Raw genomic sequence first — 25,126 nt, 5'->3', positions numbered from 1 at the left:
GCAGATGAGCTTGACCAGAGAGATTGGCAGGCAGATGAGCTTGACGGGGGAGATTGGCATGCAGATGAGCTTGACGGGGGAGATTGGCATGCAGGTGAGCTTGATGGGGGAGATTGGCATGCAGATGAGCTTGACCAGGGAGATTGGCAGGCAGATGAGCTTGACGGGGGAGATTGGCATGCAGATGAGCTTCACGGGGAGATTGACATGCAGGTGAGCTTGACGGGGAGATTGGCATGCAGATGAGGTTGATGGGGAGATTGGCATGCAGGTGAGCTTGACATGCAGATGAGCTCGACGGGGGAGATTGGCATGCAGATGAGCTTGACGGGTAGATTGGCATGCAGATGAGCTTGACGGGTAGATTGGCATGCAGATGAGCTTGACAGGGGAGATTGGCATGCAGATGAGGTTGACGGGTAGATTGGCATGCAGATGAGGTTGACGGGTAGATTGGCATGCAGATGAGCTTGAAGATTATTTTTTTTCATTAAGGTATTTGCATCGAACAAAGTTTTAGATTTGTTTTGCATCAGTTGAACAATTCAAATTGTTCGTCTTTTTCACAGAAGTTGTGTGTTTAGTAAAAGCTTCTACTTGTGAAAGCATCATCTCACATGACGTCACACATGACTTCCAAACATTTTAGTGACTTTCTTTCAGCGACAGAAAAAAAGAAAAGAAGAAGAGGTTGACACATCAAATGGAAATAAGTTTTATTTCTATTGTTTACAGCTGCTTAAAGGATAGTTCAAGGACTCGGACAGATCCGTACGGACGCGAATGAGATTTCACGAAGCCCCGTCTGTAGGACGGCACACATTCCGGCGGAAACTGCATCACAAATGTAACGACGGACTATAATACAATATTGTTTCTTTGCAATATAACGGTTCATGAAAGGTGCACACTGCGAGTCACGTGCATAACCCGGCACATACATGGCATTCAACATGGTACAAAATAAAGAAAGCTCCTTGCGCGCACCGACATGTTTAAACGGATCCATCACACCCGCCTCTGGAGTGGACACCGGGGGTATGACCAGGTATGCACGGAACGGTGTGACGGCACTACCGCCGTCCAGACCGCACTCGCCAACGCGACCCTGATGCCAACATCGACACTCGAGCTGGAAATGTCAAAATGACTAAAGTGTGCACATTTCCGGTACTCAAAAGATGCATGCACTCAAAGGTTCTACTCTCGGTAACGGAATGACATAAAATAACTGAAAACGATAAACTTCATGTCTCTGCCCGAAAGGCAACAGAGGTTCCCGATTCGACGAGAAGCATAAAATTAACGATCACTGCCCGACTGCTTAAAACAGAAGAAACACGAAACGAGATGTAAAAACAACAACTTTTTGTTTTGCAGTTTGTGGCAGGAATGACGGCTTTGGCCTGCTCGATTCGACCGACCCTCAAACCCTACCGGATGCGAGCCTGCCGGCGTAGATAAAGGTAAACGTTACAACCCGTTTCGACATTCTCCTGGAGCAAAAGCGTCGAGTAGTTAAGCAAAGTAACTGACGAATGGCGACGGCACCGAACTAGCAGCATGCAGACGAGAAGGCGGAAAAACCAAGAGGTTCACGGCGGTGATTTCGTTCAAACTTACCGGCCATTTCCCAATTAATCTTGAACAGCAACCTCGAAGTTTGGTGGCAAAAACCGATATGTAACCGACCACCTGTGACCAAACGTCAACACCTTGTCCTGCAGACACGAGTTGCACGTGGTTCCGAAATTGCAATTCAAAAATTGTTACATTTGACCTTGGGCGATACTTGGCGTCTTTGGACTTTGTTCGCAGGACACGAGCCAACAATGGGTTAATTGTTTGTTCCGTCCCACATTCAAATTGCCTGGATGAATCCATTCGTTTCTCAATGAGCTTTGTTTACTTCACTCGACTCGCTTCCTGCAAAAACCAATCAGGCCGCTTAACCTGCAGCAACTTCAACCACTTAAACCGACTTTTTAGCAACAACAAATCGAGACAATTCTTGATTCACAGAACGTTTCCTGCGACGACAACCTCCTGGAAATCTGCTGGATACATTAGGACAACATTATGCAAATAGACACGTCTCTGCCATCGAAAAAAATCACAGAGGTCCATTTGAGTCCTTTCTGCTCATTAAAACTCTTTCTTTACAAGGTTGTTCCTTAAAACTTGCAATGGAGCCCAAAGAGGTTATTTACATAATACCGACCAATTACATTCCACTTTCCTGCTTTGCCTGATATTTACTTCCAATCTTTTCTTCTTAACTTTCATACTCTCCCTTTCCTCTTCCATTATATTCCCACAAATGTACATCATATGCGGGATCCCCAACTTCCATCAATGCAATCGATCCGTGCCCTTACGTCTGCGCCTCGTGTCGCATCACATGAGCTTGCGCAAGCTGAGTAGCGAGTCGGCACAGGCCTTGACGAGGCAGCACAGCTGCGTGCTCGCTTCCACAGAAGCGGCCTGAGCGAGTTCACGCGACGCCCACTGCAGCTTTGCCAACACCGCCTGCTCGGCTGCATCCAGGCCCCGGGCTGTGGGACAGTCTCCAATCATAGCGCTGGCTTGCGAAAGGCTTCCAACTGTTGTGGCATTCTGCACGCAGCAACAACAACAACAACAACAACAACAACAACAACAACAACATTGAGCACTTCGACTTGTGCTAACCATAAAATGCATTATTTTTCCATTGCATATTCAACAAAAGAAAAAGAAAACATCCAGGATGCAGCTCACACCTGTGACATCCCTGCCATACTGCTGGCCGGCGGTGGTGCAGTCGCTCCCACGGGAGCACCCTGACCGGGCGAAGGACCAGGCCGGATATCGGGTAGGGCGAGGCCGGCCGGTTCGGCTCGAGGACCCGCTGGTCGTGGCGCTCGCTCCTCAGCACCATCGATCGCCACCTCTGGCTCCCCCTTCATCTGGCGTTCACGGACCTGAGATCGGGCAGCTTGAGCATTCAATGCTGGAGAAGACAGATAATTAGGAAATAGGAAGGAATGCTTAAATAAAAAAATAAAAAGGCCTAGTAAAGCCAAGGCTACACCAACCGACCAATAAGACGAGTAATGATTGGTCCCTGTGGTGCACGCCAAAAGTAACAAGAGCAAAATGACACGGACAAAATCTCGCTGGAAGACGTGTCTTGAAATGTTGGCGGGCGGAGGTGACGACATCTGAGTAACAAGGGGAAGCTGTGGATCTGGCAGTGGCATCTCTGGCATGAAGGCCTTAGGTTTAAAAATGCGGTTGGCATAGGCGATGGACACGATATAACACAAAGCAGGTTTTCCCGAATCATCTCCTTTTTCCTGACAAAGCTGAATGAGCTCATCCTCATGTTGTTTAGTCCAGAGGTGCACCAATTCGTTTGGGAAGAAATTACAGGTAGATCTACTCTCTCAGCAGAAGCACATTCGTCCAGTCACGTTGTGAATGCGTCTGTATCAACCAACGAATACAAACTACAGGCAGACAAGATGGAAATCAATCAACTTTGAGCATGTTCAAACGGCCTGACCGGCGCCACGCAACACAATGCAGTTTAACACAACCAGCCGTCGACACCAAACGACTTTCTATAACAAGACCTTCCAGGTCCCTCGTGTTGGAAGAAATCTGATGGAGTGCTTTTAGCACTCTGATGGAGACCTCAGTTGCAATTCCTGGACAGTGGCAGAACTTTCTTCGAGTTGATGAAAACAAGCGTGAACTCTTCAGCTTCCTTTCCAATGAAACAATTAAATCATTTGAAGACCAGCGCAAGGAGCTAGTTGTCACACGTGATACAGAGGTTCTTACTGCTCCACCACACATTTATCTAGAATCACTCTCCCCGTGCACTCAGGAAGAGGCAGATGGTCGGATGTTCCTACATGCTGCTGATGCAACACAGAGAGGGCATAGTAAGGTCCTCATACAAACTGTGGACACAGATGTTGTCGTGCTTGCAGTTACAGCATCCCAGAAGCTTTCAGTGATGATATGGTTACAATTTGGGACAGGCAAGAACATGCGATTTATCTCTGCACATGATATAGCCACAGCTCTTGGCCCTGAGAAATCTAAAGCCCTCCCCATGTTTCATGCACTAACAGGGTGTGACACTTCTTCAGCGTTTAATGGGCGTGGAAAGGTAACTGCATGGAATGTGTGGGAATCATTCCCTGAGCTCACAGAGGTACTAGCAGAAATTTGCCCCCAGAGCACAGAGATAACTGAAACCTGCATGAACGTCATTGAGAGATTTGTTATTCTGTTGTATGATCGCACAAGTACTGCTACCGACATTAACATTGTACGAAAGAAACTGTTTGCAAAGAAGGGCAGACCTGTGGAATCAATTCCACCAACACATGATGCCCTTGTGCAGCACGTAAAGCGGGCAGTATACCAAGGCGCACTATGCTGGGGACAAGCATTGCATGCTAAGCCTGATCTACCAAGCCCCACTGAATGGGGTTGGCAAAAAACGTCTGCTGGCCAGTTCAAACCAATATGGACAACACTTCCAGAGGCTGCAAAGATCTGCAATGAACTTGTTAAGTGTGGGTGCAAAAAAGGATGTACTGGTCGTTGCCGGTGTAAGAAAGCTGCACTTCCCTGTACTTCTCTCTGCGCATGTGATGGAGAATGCAGCAAAGACTAGAAAACCACAAGATGGCACAGTTACAGTCTGCGATGTCAAAGACACTTTTAATCACTGAAGAATGCCAACCTGTTAAGAGTATTTATATTGTTGCGGATATGAGGACTGTATTTTTTTTATTGTGTGCTTTATTATTATTATTGTTTATTCTGCGCCTCCTGCCTCCGGAGTTGTGTAAAGATAAAAAGGGCGTCTCGGTAGTTATTCCATAAACACCACATTGCAGGACCCGATAAAACCCTTGTTCAGTAGCTTATATCTTATTATGTGTCTTAGGGTAAGGCTGTGTCTCCCATTAATTGAAATACTCCATTGCACCGAGTGAAATAAGAATAGGTCCCCTTTCATTTCATTTCGATGGCCAACTGCATTTTGGGCGGTTTTCTTCAACCACCATTGGGCCACGAGGCAGGGTTGGGGAAGAAAGGCGTGTCTCCACCTCGTCATAGAGGGGAGGAGTGAGCCAGCCCCGAACAACCAACTGAGCATGAGGGGTTTGGTTTGAGAGGGCGGAGGAAGAGCGTTTGGGGGAGGTTCGCAAAGGTTGAAGGGCGGGGCCTATATAACCCGCCGGGGGGGGGGGGCGTTCCCCAAGCAGTTGAGACAAGGAGGGAGGAGACAAGAGCTGGGTCGTCAGAGAGTTGCGCTTTTACTGAGTCCAAAGAAAGAGCTGGGTCGTCAGAGAGTTGCGCTTTTACTGAGTCCAAAGAAAGAGCTGGGTCGCCAGAGCAGATGCGCTTTTACTGAGACAAGCAGCTCCGACCCGTGACTCCGCGCACACAACAGGCTCGGTGGCATCAGCGGCCGTCGAGGTCCAGCCCGACGTCCCGTGCGGGATCAAGCTCCAGCCAGCTCCGTGCCGTCCTTCCCCCTCCAGCCACACACCTCCTTCCAGCAATCCACTCTGCAATTCCCCGCGTGAGTCAGTGTCTTTGTTTGTTCTGTCCTGGGTAGTAAGTAAGCCTGTTAGATAAGCTAGTATTTTCCCTGTGTCTCTAAAAGCTTCTGTATATTATTTTATTATCTTTCCTTCTCCTTGGTTATTTTGAGCCTGTAAATAGTAAATAAATTTAGTAGTATTTTCAACCCTTTTCTCGTCTTATTCCTTTTCCTCTTTGCATTTGTCGTCTTAGTCTTTTCCCGATTGAATAGCGGTGGCGCGATACGGCCAACGTTTGGGTTGAATCGGGTTTTAGTCGGGGAATAACTGTTCGGTCGCGGAGCCTCCGCTCGGCAAATATAACATCTAATCAGCGGTCCGTAACAATATGCATTCCCAGTATGCATGATACTATGCAAAATTAATATTTTCATATGACTGCTTAATATTTTATGTTACCATTGGATTCCTAGACCCTAAAAATGTAGGTGTAGGCACTGCAACCATTTAGATAGCTGTTCTAATTATGGAGATATTCATCAAAACAGGTCTGTTATGGCGGCCATCTTGGATTTCAAGATGGCTGCCATATACTATTGAATATTTTATGTTGCCATTGGATTCCTAGACCCTAAAAATGTAGGTATAGGCACTTCAACCATTTTGATATCTGTTCTAATTATGGAGATATTCATCAAAACAGGTCTTGTATGACGGCCATCTTGAATTTCAAGATGGCCGCCATATGGGGTGAAATTGGAGATGCCCCCTGGACTAAAAATCTTTCTTTTGGGGTATTCTAGCCATGTGCCAAGTTTCATGCTTGTAAGGGAAAAGGCACAATTCATCACTTTTAGCCCACTAAAGCCCCACCATTTAGGCTTTAGTTCAAACTGAAAAGAATCAAAGTTAACAATTAAACATAAGTGCAGCTCATATTCTGCTCCGACGGCCCTGTTTCTGCTTGTATCCGGTTTTCCTTCCCTCTGCAGCTAAAGGCTTTGTTTTCTGATTGTCCATCGGGCTGTCCGAGCATCGATCTGTTATCGGTCTTTTTGTTGCCTCAAAAACTTGTGAACCACTACAGGTATTTCAACTAAACCTGGTGCAATTATTATTATTATTATTATTATTGTATACAGAATCAAGGCTCGTGTAAGAGCTAACACATTAAACATGAACACATGCACACACACATAAAACTTACAATGAAGGGAGCGGAAGACAAGAGGGGGAGGGAGAGGGCAGCACACAAGCACAACAACAGTGGAGAACAAGGACGTCGGGAAATCTGTGGAAGGGAGAGGGCAAGGGGTACACGGTATAAAGCAAATGAACACGACTCGGAATTTCACCACTCGGAATTTCAGGAAAGATGCTGGGGATTTAAAGACGTGGATTTGGGGTGTTTTAACAGGGGTCAAAAAGATCAAGGTTTTGGATGGGGGAAGATAAGAGATGGTGGTGAACAGCTGTTTATAAGACCTGGAGGGAGGAGTAGGATTGAAGAGAGTGAGGGAGTTTGTTTCAGAGGTGGGAGAAAAGAGGAATGAAGGTGAGCAGAGAGTCTTGATTTTGGCAGTTTCACCAGAAGAGGGTTGCTGGAAGATCTTGTGCGACCTGTAGGAATATTTTGGGGACAGAGCACAGACAGACCTGGGGGAGCTAGGCCAGAGAGGAGTCGGTAGAAGACAAAGACCACCAACCTGCCTGCGGTGAGACAGAGAGAAAGGCCCTCAGAATCAGCGTCATCGCGGAAGACTCCAATGATTCGGAATGCTTTGGTTTGAACCGCGTGAAGCAGAGCTAGGTGTAAGGCAGGAGCACCAGCCCAGAGGGGAGAGCAGTATTCCATTGAGCTGCGGATAAAAGCTTTGTATGTGGTGAGGAGCTCAGAAGTGCCCAGAAAGGACTTCGCACGACAGATGATGGATGCCCTGTCGGCGACTGGCTTTCCAGGCCAGCTTGAAAATGAGGTTTTCCCAGGAAAGATCATGGCCGATAGTGAGACCCAAAAGCTTGAATGACAGAACTTCTTGGAGAGGATTGTTCAGAAAGTAGATGGGAGGGTTGTCCAGATGGTCTGTACGGAGAGACAAACAGAGTGTGAGATTTGTTCCACTTGTTTGACCAGTTTGTGATATTGTCCATGTCTGCAGAGAGTGAAGAGGCAGCTGCCTTCCATCTTCCATTGTTGAGACAGCAGAAGCAGCATGTCCAGAGTAGAATGACCTGGTCTGAATCCAAATTGATGATCCGAGATAAAGCCATTGGAGAAGAGGAAGGATTTGATGGCAGAAGTGATGACTGATTCCATGACTTTGCTGATGATTGGGAGCAGGTTGATTGGTCTAAAGTTGCAAGGATCTGTTTTTCAACCTTTTTTGTGTAAAACGGTAATGTTTGCTGATTTCCAAGCAGATGGCAGATGACCTTGAGCAAAAGAGAGGGTGAAGAGAACAGAGAGAAGGTGAGATAGAGTGGCAGAGCAGGATTTTAGGACCCGTGGGCTGATGCCGTCTCGTCCAGTTGCAGAATCAGAGTCGAGGTTTGACAGAAACTTCACCTCGTCAGGAGAGAAGGACACAGAGTCCAGGAGCAGTTGGGTTCGACTGGGTAAAGTGTGTGCAGAGAGGGATGGGTTTGGGACATAATATTTTGAGGCAAACACAGAGTTGAGGCATTCGGCTTTGTCACATTCAGTGTCAGCTGTGTAACCATTTGAGGTAAGGGAGGGGATGGAAGGAGAACGAACACCAGGAACATATTTGACCAAACACCACCAAGATTTGGAGGAGGGAGACAGGTTTGAGAGTTCAGTCTTGAGAGTAGAGAGATATGGTTTCCTGGCTCTCCTGAGGGTAGAAACACACTTGTTCCGAGCTTTGTGGAAGGAACTGGGATTGCTTTCAGTTGGATTTGCGTTCCATGAGGCGAAGGCAAGTTGTTTCAGGGTAACTGCCTCACCACAATAATTCAGTGTACCATGGATGGGAGGAAGGGTAAGACAACTGAAGACAAGATAGGATAAATCTGTGCACAAGAGAGAACAGTTTACTTTGGAAGAATTCCCAGGAAGAGTTGATGTCAGAGGGGGTAGAGATGGGAGACCAGTCCAGATGATTGTTGGCTGCTTGCAGACCGTGCCAGTCGGTCTGAGTGAAATGCCAGACTCGTCGACGCTGAGGAGGCTCTCTGAGAATGGCCAGAGAGATGTCCACTTTAACAAGCAAATGATCAGAAGAACCGATTGGAGGAGAAGAAGAGCAGCAGACATTTGCAGGGAAGTTTGTCATAACCAAGTCGAGAAGAGAAGATACTCCGTTGACTGAGATCCAGGTCGGGACATTGACAGATTGTGTCAATCCCAGTGAGTCGCAGAAGTCTTTTGCTGAGGAGCCATGGCTGGTGATAGAGGTACCCACACCCAGCCAGCTGGCATGATGACAGTTGAAGTCGCCACAAATGAGGAAGAGAGAGTTGGGATGAGTGGATAGAAGTTGGTCCATGTTGTCAAACAGGAAGATGTAAATGGAGTCATCACTGTTTGGAGGATGGTACAGAACACATATGAACAAAAGGTGGGAACAGAGAGAAAGCCGTAGCCAGAGGTACTCCTGGGGGTGAGGTGGAGAGAGGGCAGTGCAGGGAGAGTGAGGAAGAGTTTTTGATAAAGATAGCAACCCCACCTCCAGGACGAGGCCAAGGTCTATCATACCGGAGGAGGGAGTAACCAGGAAGAGATATTAAGGAATCAGATGCATCTTGAAGGAGGAAAGTTTCTGTTAAACAGATCAAGTCTGGATTGTCAGAAGCAACCTGAATGGAGAGATCAATCATGTTTGAATGAAGGCACCGGATGTTTGAGGTACATACCGTTGAGGAAGAGGAAGGGGGAGCATTGGATACAGGACATGGGAGGGGAGGGGTAGGGTAAGATGAGGAAGAAGAGGAGGAGGTGGCGAGAGCTGTTGATAGTGTGTCAGAGATTTCAGAAAAGTTAGGAGAAAGGGAAGGATGAGGAGGACAAAAGGTTTGATGGTTGTAATTTTTACAACAATGGTGATGGGATGAGATACAGTCAGGTGTTGTTTGAGTGGCGGTGGGGGGGGGAAGCAGAGCAAAGTAGAAGGTTGGAGGAGGTGGAGGTATGAGATGGAAGGAAGAGGAAGTGGGGAGGAACTGAGTGGGGAGGAATTACATTCCGTAATAAAAAGATAAACCGATTATGTTTTGGGTTCAAAATATCAAAAGACCAAAGGGCATGGGCCTTCAATTGAAAATCTTATTTTTTTGTTGCTGTCATCACTTATAAACCACTGAAGGGATTTCAACCAAACCTGGCACAAGTATGGACTGCAACACAAAGATGAACCAATTCGATGTTTTTTTTTGTTGTTTTTTTCCATGTGACCTTAAATTGAGAACATACATGACAGTGGGTTGACGTCCAACATGGGTAGTGTCGATATTCATCGACACATTCACATCAATTTCCATTTTGAAGTTTTTTTTTACTTTACAGGCGCGAGGTTCATGCAAGAGTGAGATAGAACTGACATTGCGACAAACATCAAGGGAATGAACGAACAGGAAAAGAGGAGGAGGACTAAGAGGAGGAGGAGGAGGAGGACGAAGAGGAGATGGAGGACAAAGAGAAAGGCGGCCGAAGAGAAGGAGGAGGAGGAGGAGGAGGAGGAGGAGGAGGAGGAGGAGGAGGAGGAGGAGAGGGAACAGAAACTGGCAAGTATTGCCCAGTATTTACGGACGATGATTGAGTTAGGAAAGGTTAATGGGGTAATAAAGGTCATAGGTCAGAAATGGGGACGACAAGAGATAGTGGTGCGCAGCTTGTTTGAAGCCCCGGAGGGAAAAGTGAGACAGAACATCTGTCCGCCCCCTGCTCTCCCCGCTCCGCCCCCTGCTCTCACCGCTCCGCCCCCCCGCTCTCACCGCTCCGCCCCCCGCCCCCCGCCCCCCGCCCCCCGCTCACCCCCCCCCCCACTCCGCCCCCTGCTCTCCCCACTCCGCCCCCTGCTCTCCCCACTCCGCCCCCTGCTCTCCCCACTCCGCCCCCTGCTCTCCCCACTCCGCCCCCTGCTCTCCCCACTCCGCCCCCTGCTCTCCCCACTCCGCCCCCTGCTCTCCCCACTCCGCCCCCTGCTCTCCCCACTCCGCCCCCTGCTCTCCCCACTCCGCCCCCTGCTCTCCCCACTCCGCCCCCTGCTCTCCCCACTCCGCCCCCTGCTCTCCCCACTCCACCCCCTGCTCTCCCCACTCCACCCCCTGCTCTCCCCACTCCGCCCCCTGCTCTCCCCACTCCGCCCCCTGCTCTCCCCACTCCGCCCCCTGCTCTCCCCACTCCGCCCTTTCCTTGTAGAAACCGCTATTTTGAACTGCTGATGCACCAGATTCTTCATGCTCTGCCATACATGTTACACTTTGGAATAATTCATCGGTGGACAGAGGTTACGTATTCACCCGTCTGCTTTTGTCCGAGCACGATATCTCAGAATTATTTCGATTCAGACGAATCAATTCGATTAGGGTGAATATATGGATCTTATCATTGTAAAAGTGATTCTTCACCATTGAGAGAGAGGGTCGAAAAGGATATATAGCGGGGTATTTCAAAAGGTTGTGGACGGGTTATGCCAAAACTTGCATAATTGGGTAAGTGACAAGAACAAGTTGGTTAGATTCTGGAGGAGCGGATCCAGATCCGGCCTGTCTGTGGGACACAAAATGTGAACTGTTCAGCCTGGAGGCATGCGCTCTACCAAGTGCCGTTCTAGTTCATCGATGATTCAACTGCATTTACAAAGTTAAAAGCTTAAATATCCACAGAATTCAAGATTAATGTTTGGTTTAATGAATAGATATGGCTCCACTTAATACTTAACCGTTGTTTATTTTTCTTGAATAAATATCTTGGAAGAAAATTTTAGTGTTTTTTGGTGTCTGTCTACTCTCGATTGCCACCACCCCCAAAAAACAGCGATGGGATTATGTCATAAATCACGTGACCCACTACGTTTTCAAAACACTTTTGCTTCCAAATGTTTATGTGCAGCTTAAATACGCATCATACACAAACACCGTAATTGCGTCATCAACTAAAAGAAGAACTGAAGTTATTGAAAGCCGACGCAATCCCCACAAATTAGAGATCGTTGTAATCTAATGGAAAATAACAAAAAGGCAAAAAAAAGCACCAGGGACTGAGGGTAATAATAGCTAGCATAAGGTTGCCCTTGGCGGTTGTAAAGTTACATTCAGTGTTAACCTGTTGTACGTCACTCACCCACGACATGTACATTGTGAGGATAGTCCCATCCAGTATGGTAATAAGCATCTGTAGGTCTAGTATTGCACTGTACAACTAACAAGGTTGACACCTAAATGTTACAGCCCCTTACTTGTACGGGTGGACCCAATGACGTACATGGTCCAGCTACATACATGCACATCATTGTTAAAACAAAATACAAATACAAGAAAAAAAAAGTGTTGATGTGTTTATTCACATATATGTATGGTCTGACAGCACCTTCCACATCATGATTTTGACTGCCGCCATAATCTGATGATCTTCGATCAGAAAAGTATTCGTCAAATTTATTTTTGGACAAGTCTGAAGTGAGTTGCGCGGCCATTATTTTTTATGTGGTTTGCATGCTGAGAAAATTGGTCTAATGATGACGTCACCCAGATGCCACAATGGCCATGGAGTTTTTACCTCTGCCACCAAAGGTGAATAGAGGTTATGTTTTCATCCCTGTCTGTCTGTGAACAGGTTATCTCAAAAAGTTATAGATGGATTTGGATGAAATTTGATAGTAAGGTTGGGGATGGGTATGTGACAAGGACGAAATGATTCGATTTTGGTGAATATCCAGATCAGAGATTTTGAGGTGATTCTACACCATTGAGTGATAGGGCTAAAACCAATACATCGCACTCTGGACACTCACACTCTTACGATGTCTCTCCGAAAAGACCGACTGGACAACCCTCACATCCACTTTCTGAATAATCCTCTCCAAGAAGTTCTGTCACTCAAGCTTTTGGGTCTCACTATTTGCCATGATCTTTCCTGGGAAAACCACATTTCAAATCTGGCCTCCAAAGCCAGTCGCCGACTGGGCATCCTCCTTCATGCGAGGTCCTTCCTTGGCACACCTGAGCTCCTCACCACATACAAGGCTTTCATCCGCAGCTCAATGGAATACTGTTCTCCCCTCTGGGCCGGTACTCCTGCCTCACACCTAGCTCGTCTTCACGCTGTTGAAACCAAAGCGTTCAGAATCATTGGAATCTCCCGCGATGAAGCTAACTCCAAGGGCCTCTCACTCACTCACCGCAGGCAGGTTGGTGGTCTTTCCGTCTTCTACTGACTCCTCTCTGGGCTCTGTCCCGCAAATATTCCTACAGGTGGCACAAGATGTGCCTGCAACCCTTATGGTTAAACTGCCAAAATCAAGACTCTCTGCTCACCTTCACTCCTTCATTCCTCTTTTCTCCCGCCTCTGGAACAAACTCCCTCACTCTCTTCAATCCCACTCCACCCTCCAGGTGTTTAAAACATCTGTTCACCACCATCTCTTATCTTCCCCCATCCAAAACCTTGATCTTTTCTACCCCCGCTAATTTCACCCCAATTCCACTTTTCTGAAATACCAACTTCTGTCCTGGAAGTCCTTGGTGTCCTTGTGTTTTATACTTCTCCCACCCCCCCCCCCCTTCCCACGCCTCCTCCCCCCAAGCCCTCTCCCTCCCACACATCTCCCTGCTCTCAAATGTTGTGTTTGCGTGCTTCCCCTTCTCTCCCCATATTGTCTTCCGCTCCCTCTTTTTATATATTTTGTTTGTCTGGTTGATTTGTTTGTGAAGTAAATGTTAGCTCTTTCACGAGCCTTGATTCAGTATACAACAAAAAAAGTACGGCGTCTGAAAAAGTTATGGATGGATTTGGACGAAACTTGGTGGAGAGCTTGGTTATGTGACAAGAATCGATTCAATTTTGGTGCAGATCTGAATACGTATCTGGATACGACAGTTCTTCTTTAGGTGATTCTTCACCATTGAGTGATTGGGTCAAAAACGATAATATAGCATGATTTTTCAAACCGTTATGGCCAACTTACGATAAAACTTGGTGGGTGAATTGTTTAGGCAAGAAGAACAAGCCGATTCGATTATGGTCCAGGTCTGGATCCAGATATGACCAATCAGTGGGATACAAAACGTAAACTGTTCAGCTTGGTGGAGGTATGCTCTCTCCAGTGCTGTTCTAGTTCTCAATTTTTTTTTTTTTTTTTTTTTTTTTAAGGGGCGGTACACACCAGCCAGGTTGGCTTTTTAAAACTTTAACACCTCAAAATATTAATAGAATTAAAAACCACATTCAGTTCTTTGTTTATTACTTGCAAATCAATATCACCAATGATTTTATGATTCTGTGGACTTTTAAATAAATGCTTTCTGCTTCAAGTGTGCCCCTTACCTGTCCCCTCAGTCATAGCCTCTCTCCATCTATCATTTCACCTGTTAGAAACCCAACAATACCATTGTGCCTGCAAAACTATATCTGCAAACTTTTGTTTTTCACCAAAAAGGATGAACAAAAGAAAAAAAAGAAAAAGTGGAATCCCACCACAAAAGAAACATTTCACACTAACATCATGTGGGTTGCACCACGATGATGTCACACAATTTTTGGGTCGTAAAGGTATTGCAAAATAATTGGGGTAGCATCAAAGGTAATAGTGATCAGGAAGCAGTAACACATTGAAAGTAAAAGATTATTAGATACCCAAAACTGAGTAGACGTACCAGGATTATCTTTGTCAACATCAGAATCCAGCTCCATGCAGGCGACACAATAGTTTTTTCTTTGCCGGTCCTGAAGCAGGATCGTCTGGAGGAAAAGGTACAGGCACTCAGCAACAGCTCATTTATGCAAAAAGGAGCACCTTCCTTATGCCCTAATCACCCTGACATGGTTAATGTGTGGGATTTGACGAGATGAAAGGTAAAAAAAAAAATTTTTACATTTATTTTTATTTTTATAGTGATCCAAGGCTCACGAAGGAACTTGGAGAAACTTGGACTTTATGCAGAAAGACATTAGTAGACATCAATGTACTTGAACTACAAGGATAGTAGACAGAGGACAAGCACGTGGTAGTTGAACCTTGGTTTCCTGCATCATGGGACATGAGTTCAGATGGAACATCAAATGAGAAAAATGCATCCTGCTCATGCAAACATACCTAGATGTGAAGGAACTACGTGAATGGCTTCCTCTCCCTCATGCAACTTAACAACTTACCCCACATTCCTCACAGGAGTCACCCAGCAATCGGTAACCCTTGAGAAGATATTCCCCCATCAGCTTGCTGATTTTTTCCTGCCGCTCACGCCGTGCCTCCATGACTTTGGCCTCTGCCTCTGATGGAGGCTCCCAAGAAAAATCAAGATCCACTGGGAAAATAATTAAAGATGAAAGCAACAACAAAAAATATCACAAACTCATCTAGGACGAGCATACAAGTCATCTGCCACAATATCAAGCCTAATTCATTTCCAACAGGAACTGTGAAGCCTGCCTCGGAAGATACTACTCTAATCAATGTCATACAGGATGCAAACACTGGTCTGCTCCACAGCGGGTGCAAACACGGGTCCGCCCCACAGCGGGTGCAAACACGGGTCCGCCCCACAGCGGGTGCAAACACGGGTCCGGTCCACAGCGGGTGCAAACACGGGTCCGGTCCACAGCGGGTGCAAACACGGGTCCGCTCCACAGCGGGTGGGTGCAAACACGGGTCCGCTCCACAGCGGGTGGGTGCAAACACGGGTCCGCTCCACAGCGGGTGGGTGCAAACACGGGTCCGCTCCACAGCGGGTGGGTGCAAACACAAGTCCGCTCAACAGCAGGTGCAAACACGGGTCAGCTCCACAGCGGGTGCAAACACGGGTCAGCTCTACAGCGGGTGCAAACACGGTTCCGCTCCACCTCGGGTGCAAACACGGGTCCGTTCCACAGTGGGTGCAAACACGGGTCCGCTCCACAGCGGGTGGGTGCAAACACAGGTCCGCTCCACAGCGGGTGGTGGGTGCAAACACGGGTCCTCTCCACAGCGGGTGGGTGCAAACACGGGTCCGCTCCACAGCGGGTGGGTGCAAACACGGGTCCGCTCCACAGCGGGTGGGTGCAAACACGGGTCCGCTCCACAGCGGGTGGGTGCAAACACGGGTCCGCTCCACAGCGGGTGGGTGCAAACACGGGTCCGCTCAACAGCGGGTGCAAACACGGGTCAGCTCCACAGCGGGTGCAAACACGGGTCCGCTCCACAGCGGGTGCAAACACGGGTCAGCTCCACAGCGGGTGCAAACACGGTTCCGCTCCACAGCGGGTGCAAACACGGTTCCGCTCCACAGCGGGTGCAAACACGGGTCCGCTCCACAGCGGGTGGGTGCAAACACGGGTCCGCTCCACAGCGGGTGGGTGCAAACACGGGTCCGCTCCACAGCGGGTGGGTGCAAACACGGGTCCTCTCCACAGCGGGTGGGTGCAAACACGGGTCCGCTCCACAGCGGGTGGGTGCAAACACGGGTCCGCTCCACAGCGGGTGGGTGCAAACACGGGTCCGCTCCACAGCGGGTGGGTGCAAACACGGGTCCGCTCCACAGCGGGTGGGTGCAAACACGGGTCCGCTCCACAGCGGGTGGGTGCAAACACGGGTCCGCTCAACAGCGGGTGCAAACACGGGTCAGCTCCACAGCGGGTGCAAACACGGGTCCGCTCCACAGCGGGTGCAAACACGGGTCCGCTCCACAGCGGGTGCAAACACGGGTCCGTTCCACAGCGGGTGCAAACACGGGTCAGCTCCACAGCGGGTGCAAACACGGGTCCACCCCACAGCGGGTGCAAACACGGGTCCATGCCCATGGGTGCAAACATGGATGAGAAAAACAAAAGAAGCACATTTTCCTTTAAAAGTATGGAGTCAACATTTGGCCTATATTATTTTCTAAAAATTATATAATTATTATGTTTGTCCTCTATAACCAAAGACAACCGTTCACAACTGATATAGATACCTGGACAAATGAATTTATTTCTCGTGTTGGTTTTGCTGTGGACACATTAACAAAACCGCAATAGCAAGAAGTGGACGTGACATCATGGAAGACGACCAGACTACGTACTTCCCCACATTTCCAGCAGGAATTTGTAATTTTTTCAGTGTGCCGGCGATAACTCGGCTCATCCTCGCACACAACACCGTGGGATCTTTGACGTCTCCCAAGTAAATACCGTCAGACGGGATTCCCCATTTAACGTCAATCCGAGGGACTCTCCGAAGCACCAATCTAACAGTTCATAATTGGGTCGGGAATCGAACCCAGACTAGACAGCTCAAAGGTAACGACCTCTGCACAATCTTTGGACCACCAATGACGTCACACATAATAAGCACAACCTCAAGCTCAGTCCACCTTCGGCCATGGAGGTTTGTGAATCTCAACATTTTTGCCTCCACAGCCCCCCGGTGTCCAATAAAAATTTCCAGGGACCCCCAGGGGTAGGCCGAGATAAGATACCCCTCCCCTTTTAAACAAAAGTACTTACTTTCAAAAAAATATTTATTAAATGAAAAAGTGGTTGTTGCTTGTACTACGACACTGCTTGATAAGCTTTTAGTAATCCAACAAACAGAACTTAACTTCATAAACTTAGTAGCTTTTTTCCAATCTCAGTTTACTGAGTGCGGACAGCCTGCTTGTTACACATGATACACATACATTGGCACATACATTGGCACATCAGAACAACAGAAAATAGGACCACGGGTCATGAAGCTCACCTGGATCAGGACCAACAGTCACTCAAACCCCCCTCAGAACCTGATATTTTTAATGCAGTGAACACACTTTGGTACATCATGAGTGATGAAGGATGTGCTCAAGTTTCATTGAAATTGTGTGTGTGTAGCTTCAGAGAAGAGAGCAATGACTCATTGGGGGGAGGAGGGGGGTAAAAACAACCTCCACCCCTCACCCCGTCACCCCGTAATCAGCGCAGATTTTGCTGCAGTCAATACACCTTTGAGGCATCAGATATGCAGCTTGTGGACAAGTTTCATCAAAATCATTTGTGTAGATGAAGTGATGATGAACGACGAGTTTACAGACTCACTCACTGACCGACTGACAGAATCACTCGATCACTGGCCGACTGACAGAATCGATCACTGGCCGACTGACTGAATCGATCACTGGCCGACTGACTGAATCGATCACTGGCCGACTGACTGAATCGATCACTGGCCGACTGACTGAATCGATCACTGGCCGACTGACTGAATCGATCACTGGCCGACTGACTGAATCGATCACTGGCCGACTGACTGAATCACTCGATCACTGGCCGACTGACTGAATCACTCGATCACTGGCCGACTGACTGAATCACTCGATCACTGGCCGACTGACTGAATCACTCGATCACTGCCCGACTGACTGAATCACTCGATCACTGGCCGACTGACTGAATCACTCGATCACTGGCCGACTGACTGAATCACTCGATCACTGGCCGACTGACTGAATCACTCGATCACTGGCCGACTGACTGAATCACTCGATCACTGGCCGACTGACTGAATCACTCGATCACTGGCCGACTGACTGAATCACTCGATCAATGGCCGACTGACTGAATCACTCGATCACTGGCCGACTGACTGAATCACTCGATCACTGGCCGACTGACTGAATCACTCGATCACTGGCCGACTGACTGAATCACTCGATCACTGGCCGACTGACTGAATCACTCGATCACTGGCCGACTGACTGAATCACTCGATCACTGGCCGACTGACTGAATCACTCGATCACTGGCCGACTGGCTGAATCAATCGATCACTGGCCGACTGGCTGAATCACTCGATCACTGGCCGACTGACTGAATCACTCGATCACTGGCCGACTGACTGAATCACTCGATCACTGGCAGACTGACTGAATCACTCGATCACTGGCCGACTGACTGAATCACTCGATCACTGGCAGACTGACTGAATCACTCGATCACTGGCCGACTGACTGAATCACTCGATCACTGGCCGACTGACTGAATCACTCGATCACTGGCCGACTGACTGAATCACTCGATCACTGGCCGACTGACTGAATCACTCGATCACTGGCCGACTGACTGAATCACTCGATCACTGGCCGACTGGCTGAATCACTCGATCACTGGCCGACTGGCTGAATCACTCGATCACTGGCCGACTGGCTGAATCACTCGATCACTGGCCGACTGGCTGAATCACTCGATCACTGGCCGACTGACTGAATCACTCGATCACTGGCCGACTGACTGAATCACTCGATCACTGGCCGACTGACTGAATCACTCGATCACTGGCCGACTGACTGAATCACTCGATCACTGGCCGACTGACTGAATCACTCGATCACTGGCCGACTGACTGAATCATTCGATCACTGGCCGACTGACTGAATCACTCGATCACTGGCCGACTGACTGAATCACTCGATCACTGGCCGACTGACTGAATCACTCGATCACTGGCCGACTGACTGAATCACTCGATCACTGGCCGACTGACTGACTCACTCGATCACTGGCCGACTGACTGAATCACTCGATCACTGGCCGACTGGCTGAATCACTCGATCACTGGCCGACTGACTGAATCACTCGATCACTGGCCGACTGACTGACTCAATCGCTCACTGGCCGACTGACTGAATCACTCGATCACTGGCCGACTGACTGAATCACTCGATCACTGGCCGACTGACTGAATCATTCGATCACTGGCCGACTGACTGAATCACTCGATCACTGGCCGACTGACTGAATCACTCGATCACTGGCCGACTGACTGAATCACTCGATCACTGGCCGACTGACTGAATCACTCGATCACTGGCCGACTGACTGACTCACTCGATCACTGGCCGACTGACTGACTCAATCGCTCACTGGCCGACTGACTGACTAACTCGATCACTGGCCGACTGACTCGCTCACTCAATCACTGACTCACTGACTGTCTCACTTGCTTGCTCACTGACTAAATAACTCGCTCACTCACTCACACTGCTGGAGTGCTGGATCACATAAGCTCAATGGACTAAAGTCCAGTTGAGCTAAAAATGGAATCAATGTTTTACTTGCTCAATGACAATCATGTTAAACTGTTTGTGAAACCTCAACACATCAAATGGCGTTTCAAATAATAAAAGTTTTACTCATAATCACTGTGGACTTTTCTAATTGTAGCCTAAATACAAGCTCTATTCAATGTGAGGCCTGCTGTTGGTGACTAGCAATAATACTGTCAACTAGCCGAAACCCGTGGAACATCCACGGAAGGGAGGATGTGGTGTATGGATAAAGTGTACCATTATGGATGGCATAGGGGATTTGCTTGTCCGAGTAAGAGTTAGGAAGAAAGATGAGAATAAAGAGTGCGTATATGAACAACGATCGCCGACACCGGCACAAATGCATGCTCTGGGATTGTCCACTCAGTGGACGGCTTGCTTTCGCCTGTCCAATCAGCGGACGGCTTGCTTCGCCTTCGCCCAGCAGACGCCAATACGATGGTGTCGTAAGATGGCGTCGTATCGGCAGTTAATCGGATGCTTTTGGGCCCCAACGTCGGCTAATTCAGATTTTTCGAGTATGGCTGTACGTGATAAACAAAGAGCGTAAAGAGCGTAGATCGTAAATCCATTAGTGCCGTGGGCATCGGGTCACTGGGTGCGGCGTAAAAGGGATAACAAAGTCGAGTCCTTACGCTATTATTATATAGATGCACAGGGAGGTCTTTAACTAACTAAACCAACCAACCAACCAACACACACTAACACACACTAACACACACTAACACACACTAACACACACACACACACACACACACACACACACACACACACACACACACACACACACACACACACACACACACACACACACACACACACACACACACACACACACACACACACACACACACACACACACACACACACACACACACACACACACACACACACACACACACACACACACGTTTAATCTTGACCTATATTTAGTTTTCAGTGCTGTCATGACTGAAAAGACCGCCTCACACAGGTAGGTGCTGCTGAATGGTATCAACACCTTCATTGCTGCATCATGACATACCTGGAACTAATCACCACACTGAGCCCACAAACACGTATGATTACCTTTTTTTTAAAGTCGTAATGCTGTTTAACACTAAATTTGGAGGAATCCGAACACCTGTGAGGAAATCTTTGCTCATCACGTTGACGAACGTTATTGAGCAAAGATCTACTGCAATCTATATACCCCACAAGGGTTAACAACACGACCCTTCCTGCAGATAACGTGGCATTTTACCAAGACCGCTTCGTATAACAAAAGTAAACACTTAATGATAACATCATAATATTAATGTTATTACAAAACAACATCCCCCTCCCCAAAGGTTTTTTTGCCCCTTCCCCGACATGACTCCCTCTGCCGCTCCCATCGTGAGCAGGTGTACTCGTACTAAAAATTAACTAATGGAAGCATTATGGTAAACACTATATGGTAAACACTACAAGGTAAACACTATATAGTAAACACTATATGGTAAACACTATAAGGTAAACACTATAAGGTAAACACTATATAGTAAACACTATATAGTAAACACTATATGGTAAACACTATATGGTGAACACTATATGGTAAACACTCGACCGTGTCAATCATTTTGCCGCCATCTCGCGGACCCCCGGCGGCATTCCGTGACCCCCAAGGGTCCTCGGACCCCCGGCGGCATTCCGCGGCCCCCAAGGGTCCTCGGACCCCCGGCGGCATTCCGCGGCCCCCAAGGGTCCTCGGACCCCCGGCGGCATTCCGCGACCCCCAAGGGTCCTCGGACCCCCGGCGGCATTCCGCGACCCCCCAAGGGTCCTCGGACCCCCGGCGGCATTCCGCAACCCCCAAGGGTCCTCGGACCCCCGGCGGCATTCCGTGACCCCCAAGGGTCCTCGGACCCCCGGCGGCATTCCGCGACCCCCAAGGGTCCTCGGACCCACGGCGGCATTCCGCGACCCCCAAGGGTCCTCGGACCCCCGGTGGCATTCCGTGACCCCCAAAGGTCCTCGGACCCCCCGGCGGCATTCCACGACCCCCAAGGGTCATCGGACCCCCGGCGGCATTCCACGACCCAAGGGTCATCGGACCCCCGGCGGCATTCCGCGACGCCCAAGGGTCCTCGGACCCCCGGTGGCATTCTGCGACCCCCAAGGGTCCTCGGACCCCTGGTTGAGAAACGCAGAACTAGGGAATCACAGGTCGCATCTTCACAAAGTCATTAAATGTTTGAAAGCACAAAATAAACAAGCGTTACGCCTAGGTCCCCCGTCGGTGAAGTGATGTGAGTTGACAAAGTGGAAGACGCAGAAAACATGCTATGATATGATATTTCGCTCAAGGTTCAGACATACATGGAGGTGGCCATCTTGGATTTTGACGTGGCGACCCAATTTACAATAGCGTTCTTCCTTATGCCGAGATACACCCACACACCAAATTAGAAGTTGGTACTTCGCTTATTTTTCAAGATATTCATCTCACAAGGTTAAGACATACATGGCATCAGACATACATGGCGGCGGCCATCTTGGATTTTGACGTGGGTTGCACCCACACACCAAATTCGAATGCGGTCCTTCGCTTACGCACGCACGCCCGCACGCAAACACGCACGTCCGCACGCACGGACGGAGGGGAAAGCCATAGTCCCCCTTTCGCTATGCTGTGCGACGGGGGACAATAAAACTAGCATAATATGATCTAGAATAATGTGACTAGCTCTTGAATAATAAAACTAGCATAATATGATCTAGAATAATATGACTAGCTCTAGAATAATAAAACTAGCATAATATGATATAGAATAATATGACTAGGTCTAGAATAATAAAACTAGCATAATATGATCTAGAATAATATGACTAGCTCTAGAATAATAAAACGCACATAATATGATCTTGAATAATATGACTAGCTCTAGAATAATAAAACTAGCATAATATGATATAGAATAATATGACTAGGTCTAGAATAATAAAACTAGCATAATATGATATAGAATAATATGACTAGGTCTAGAATAATAAAACTAGCATAATATGATCTAGAATAATATGACTAGCTCTAGAATAATAAAACGCACATAATATGATCTTGAATAATGTGACTAGCGCTAGAATAATAAAACGCACATAATATGATCTTGAATAATGTGACTAGCTCTAGAATAATAAAACGCACATAATATGATCTTGAATAATATGACTAGCTCTAGAATAATAAAACGCACATAATATGATCTTGAATAATGTGACTAGCTCTAGAATAATAAAACTAGCATAATGTGATCTAGAATAATATGACTATACTAGCTCTAGAATAATAAAACTAGCATAATATGATCTTGAATAAGATGCCTAGCTCTAGACTAACAAGCGTTACGCCGAGGTCCCCCGTCGGTGAAGTGATGTGAGTTGACAACGTTTAAGACGCAGAAAACATGCTATGATATGATATTTCGCTCACAGGGTTCAGACATACATGGAGGTGGCTTTATTGGATTTTGACGTGGCGACCCAATTTTCAATAGCGTTCTTCCTTGTGCCGAGATACACCCACACACCAGATTAGAAGTTGGTACTTCGCTTATTGTTCGAGATATTTCGCTCACAAGTTTCAGACATATATATGGTGGCGGCCATCTTGGATTTTGACGTGGCGACGCAATTTTCAATAGCGTTCGTCCTTATGCCGAGATACACCCACACACCAAATTAGACATTGGTACTTCGCTTATTTTTCAAGATATGCAGGTTACAAGGTTCAGACATACATGGCATCAGACATACATGGCGGCGGCCATCTTGGATTTTGACGTGGGTTGCACCCACACACCAAATTCAAATGCGGTCCTTCGCTTACGCACGCACGGACGGACGGACGGACGGACGGACACACGGACGGAGGGGAAAGCCATAGTCCCCCTTTCGCTCCGCTGAGCGACGGGGGACAACAAACTTTCCAAACAATGGTTTGACATCATGGGCGGTACAGGTATCCCAGGTATACCTGGATAACTTGAGTCGCTTGTTAATAAATAATGATAAACACCAAAACCGAGGTAAACCTTCCACGTCACCTGACTGGGTTGGTTTCATTTGTAAAAACAACCTGTTCAGGTACGACTTGTAAAAACAACCTGTTCAGGTACGACTTGTAAAAACAACCTGTTCAGGTACGACTTGTAAAAACAACCTGTTCAGGTACGACTTGTAAAAACAACCTGTTCAGGTACGACTTGTAAAAACAACCTGTTCAGGTACGACTTGTAAAAACAACCTGTTCAGGTACGACTTGTAAAAACAACCTGTTCAGGTACGACTTGTAAAAACAACCTGTTCAGGTACGACTTGTAAAAACAACCTGTTCAGGTACGACTTGTAAAAACAACCTGTTCAGGTACGACTTGTAAAAACAACCTGTTCAGGTACGACTTGTAAAAACAACCTGTTCAGGTACGACTTGTAAAAACAACCTGTTCAGGTACGACTTGTAAAAACAACCTGTTCAGGTACGACTTGTAAAAACAACCTGTTCAGGTACGACTTGTAAAAACAACCTGTTCAGGTATGACAAACATAGGCCACAGAAGCAGCACGGGCTCTCGACTAGTTGCGCGAGAGGCCTACTAAAGTTCGGAGCCCGCCCGGCCACTAGTCGAGCGGCGCTCTGCGCCCGTAGGCCGCTACCGTTCCCCAACGAATGGCTCTCGCCGCCATTAAGACTCCGACAAGGCGCTAAAGGCCTCGGAACGCGTCCCGAACGCTCTTGCCTTCATTGTGACCGAGGAAAGCCGCTCGAGCGGCGCCGCAAGACTCGCCCGAATTCACGGCCATCGTCCCAGGCATCCGAAGCGCCCGATCGCAGCTCAGAGAGCGCCCACTGGCGGCTCAAAAACCCGTCTTACATCGTCATTTGACATTTACTAATAATAATTTATTAAAACAAATAATAATAATAAACGGTTTACTACTGACTAGCAGATCCTACAGGCGATGTTATTCCACACATGCAGCACGTACTTCTGGGGCGCACCTTTACTTGGGCGGTGTATAGGAAATACGCTGCTGACATCTCCCTCAATCGCTCACGAAAAAACAACAACAACTCGGATTACGTGAATAAAAGAAAAAATGCCTCTAATGTTCATAGACCATGGGCCAAGACTTCAAAATCCACTTTTCCGTAGTCCCCACTTGGGGGCTACTGGATATTTGCAAGAGCAATAGATATTAGGTCATTAATTACTATTTTTAATGTTCCTATCACTAAAAACTGAGCATTTTTGAGAAATTTGCATGCAAAAATATACACTTCCCCAGCCAGAATCTAGCATGATGATGTCATACTGAATGCCTTAACA

The 25,126-nt window shown here is 47.7% G+C and overlaps 1 protein-coding gene across 3 annotated transcripts; it reads right to left on the bottom strand.

Moving 5' to 3' along the window:
• Positions 1–691: 691 nt before the first annotated feature.
• ZNRD2 (zinc ribbon domain containing 2) lies at positions 692–24,650 on the bottom strand. 3 transcript variants are annotated; one of them, XM_068131770.2, is made up of 6 exons: positions 24,536–24,650; positions 14,890–15,041; positions 14,391–14,475; positions 2,763–2,992; positions 2,379–2,616; positions 692–2,057 (listed from the first exon to the last, which is right to left on the bottom strand). In XM_068131770.2, the coding sequence occupies exons 1-5, from the start codon at positions 24,609–24,611 to the stop codon at positions 2,398–2,400; spliced, it is 762 nt and encodes a 253-aa protein (XP_067987871.1). In that variant the 5' UTR covers positions 24,612–24,650; the 3' UTR covers positions 692–2,057; positions 2,379–2,397. The 3 variants fall into 3 exon arrangements, with proteins under 3 accessions (XP_067987871.1, XP_067987870.1, XP_067987869.1); XM_068131769.2 differs by having other exon boundaries at positions 692–2,054; XM_068131768.2 differs by having other exon boundaries at positions 692–2,616.
• Between the last annotated feature and the right edge of the window lie 476 nt (positions 24,651–25,126).

This window comes from Myxine glutinosa, chromosome 12 (assembly GCF_964187855.1).
Source record: "Myxine glutinosa chromosome 12, kmMyxGlut1.1, whole genome shotgun sequence".
NCBI classification, from domain to species: Eukaryota; Metazoa; Chordata; class Myxini; order Myxiniformes; family Myxinidae; genus Myxine; species Myxine glutinosa.
This window is presented reverse-complemented; position numbering and strand designations above follow the sequence as displayed.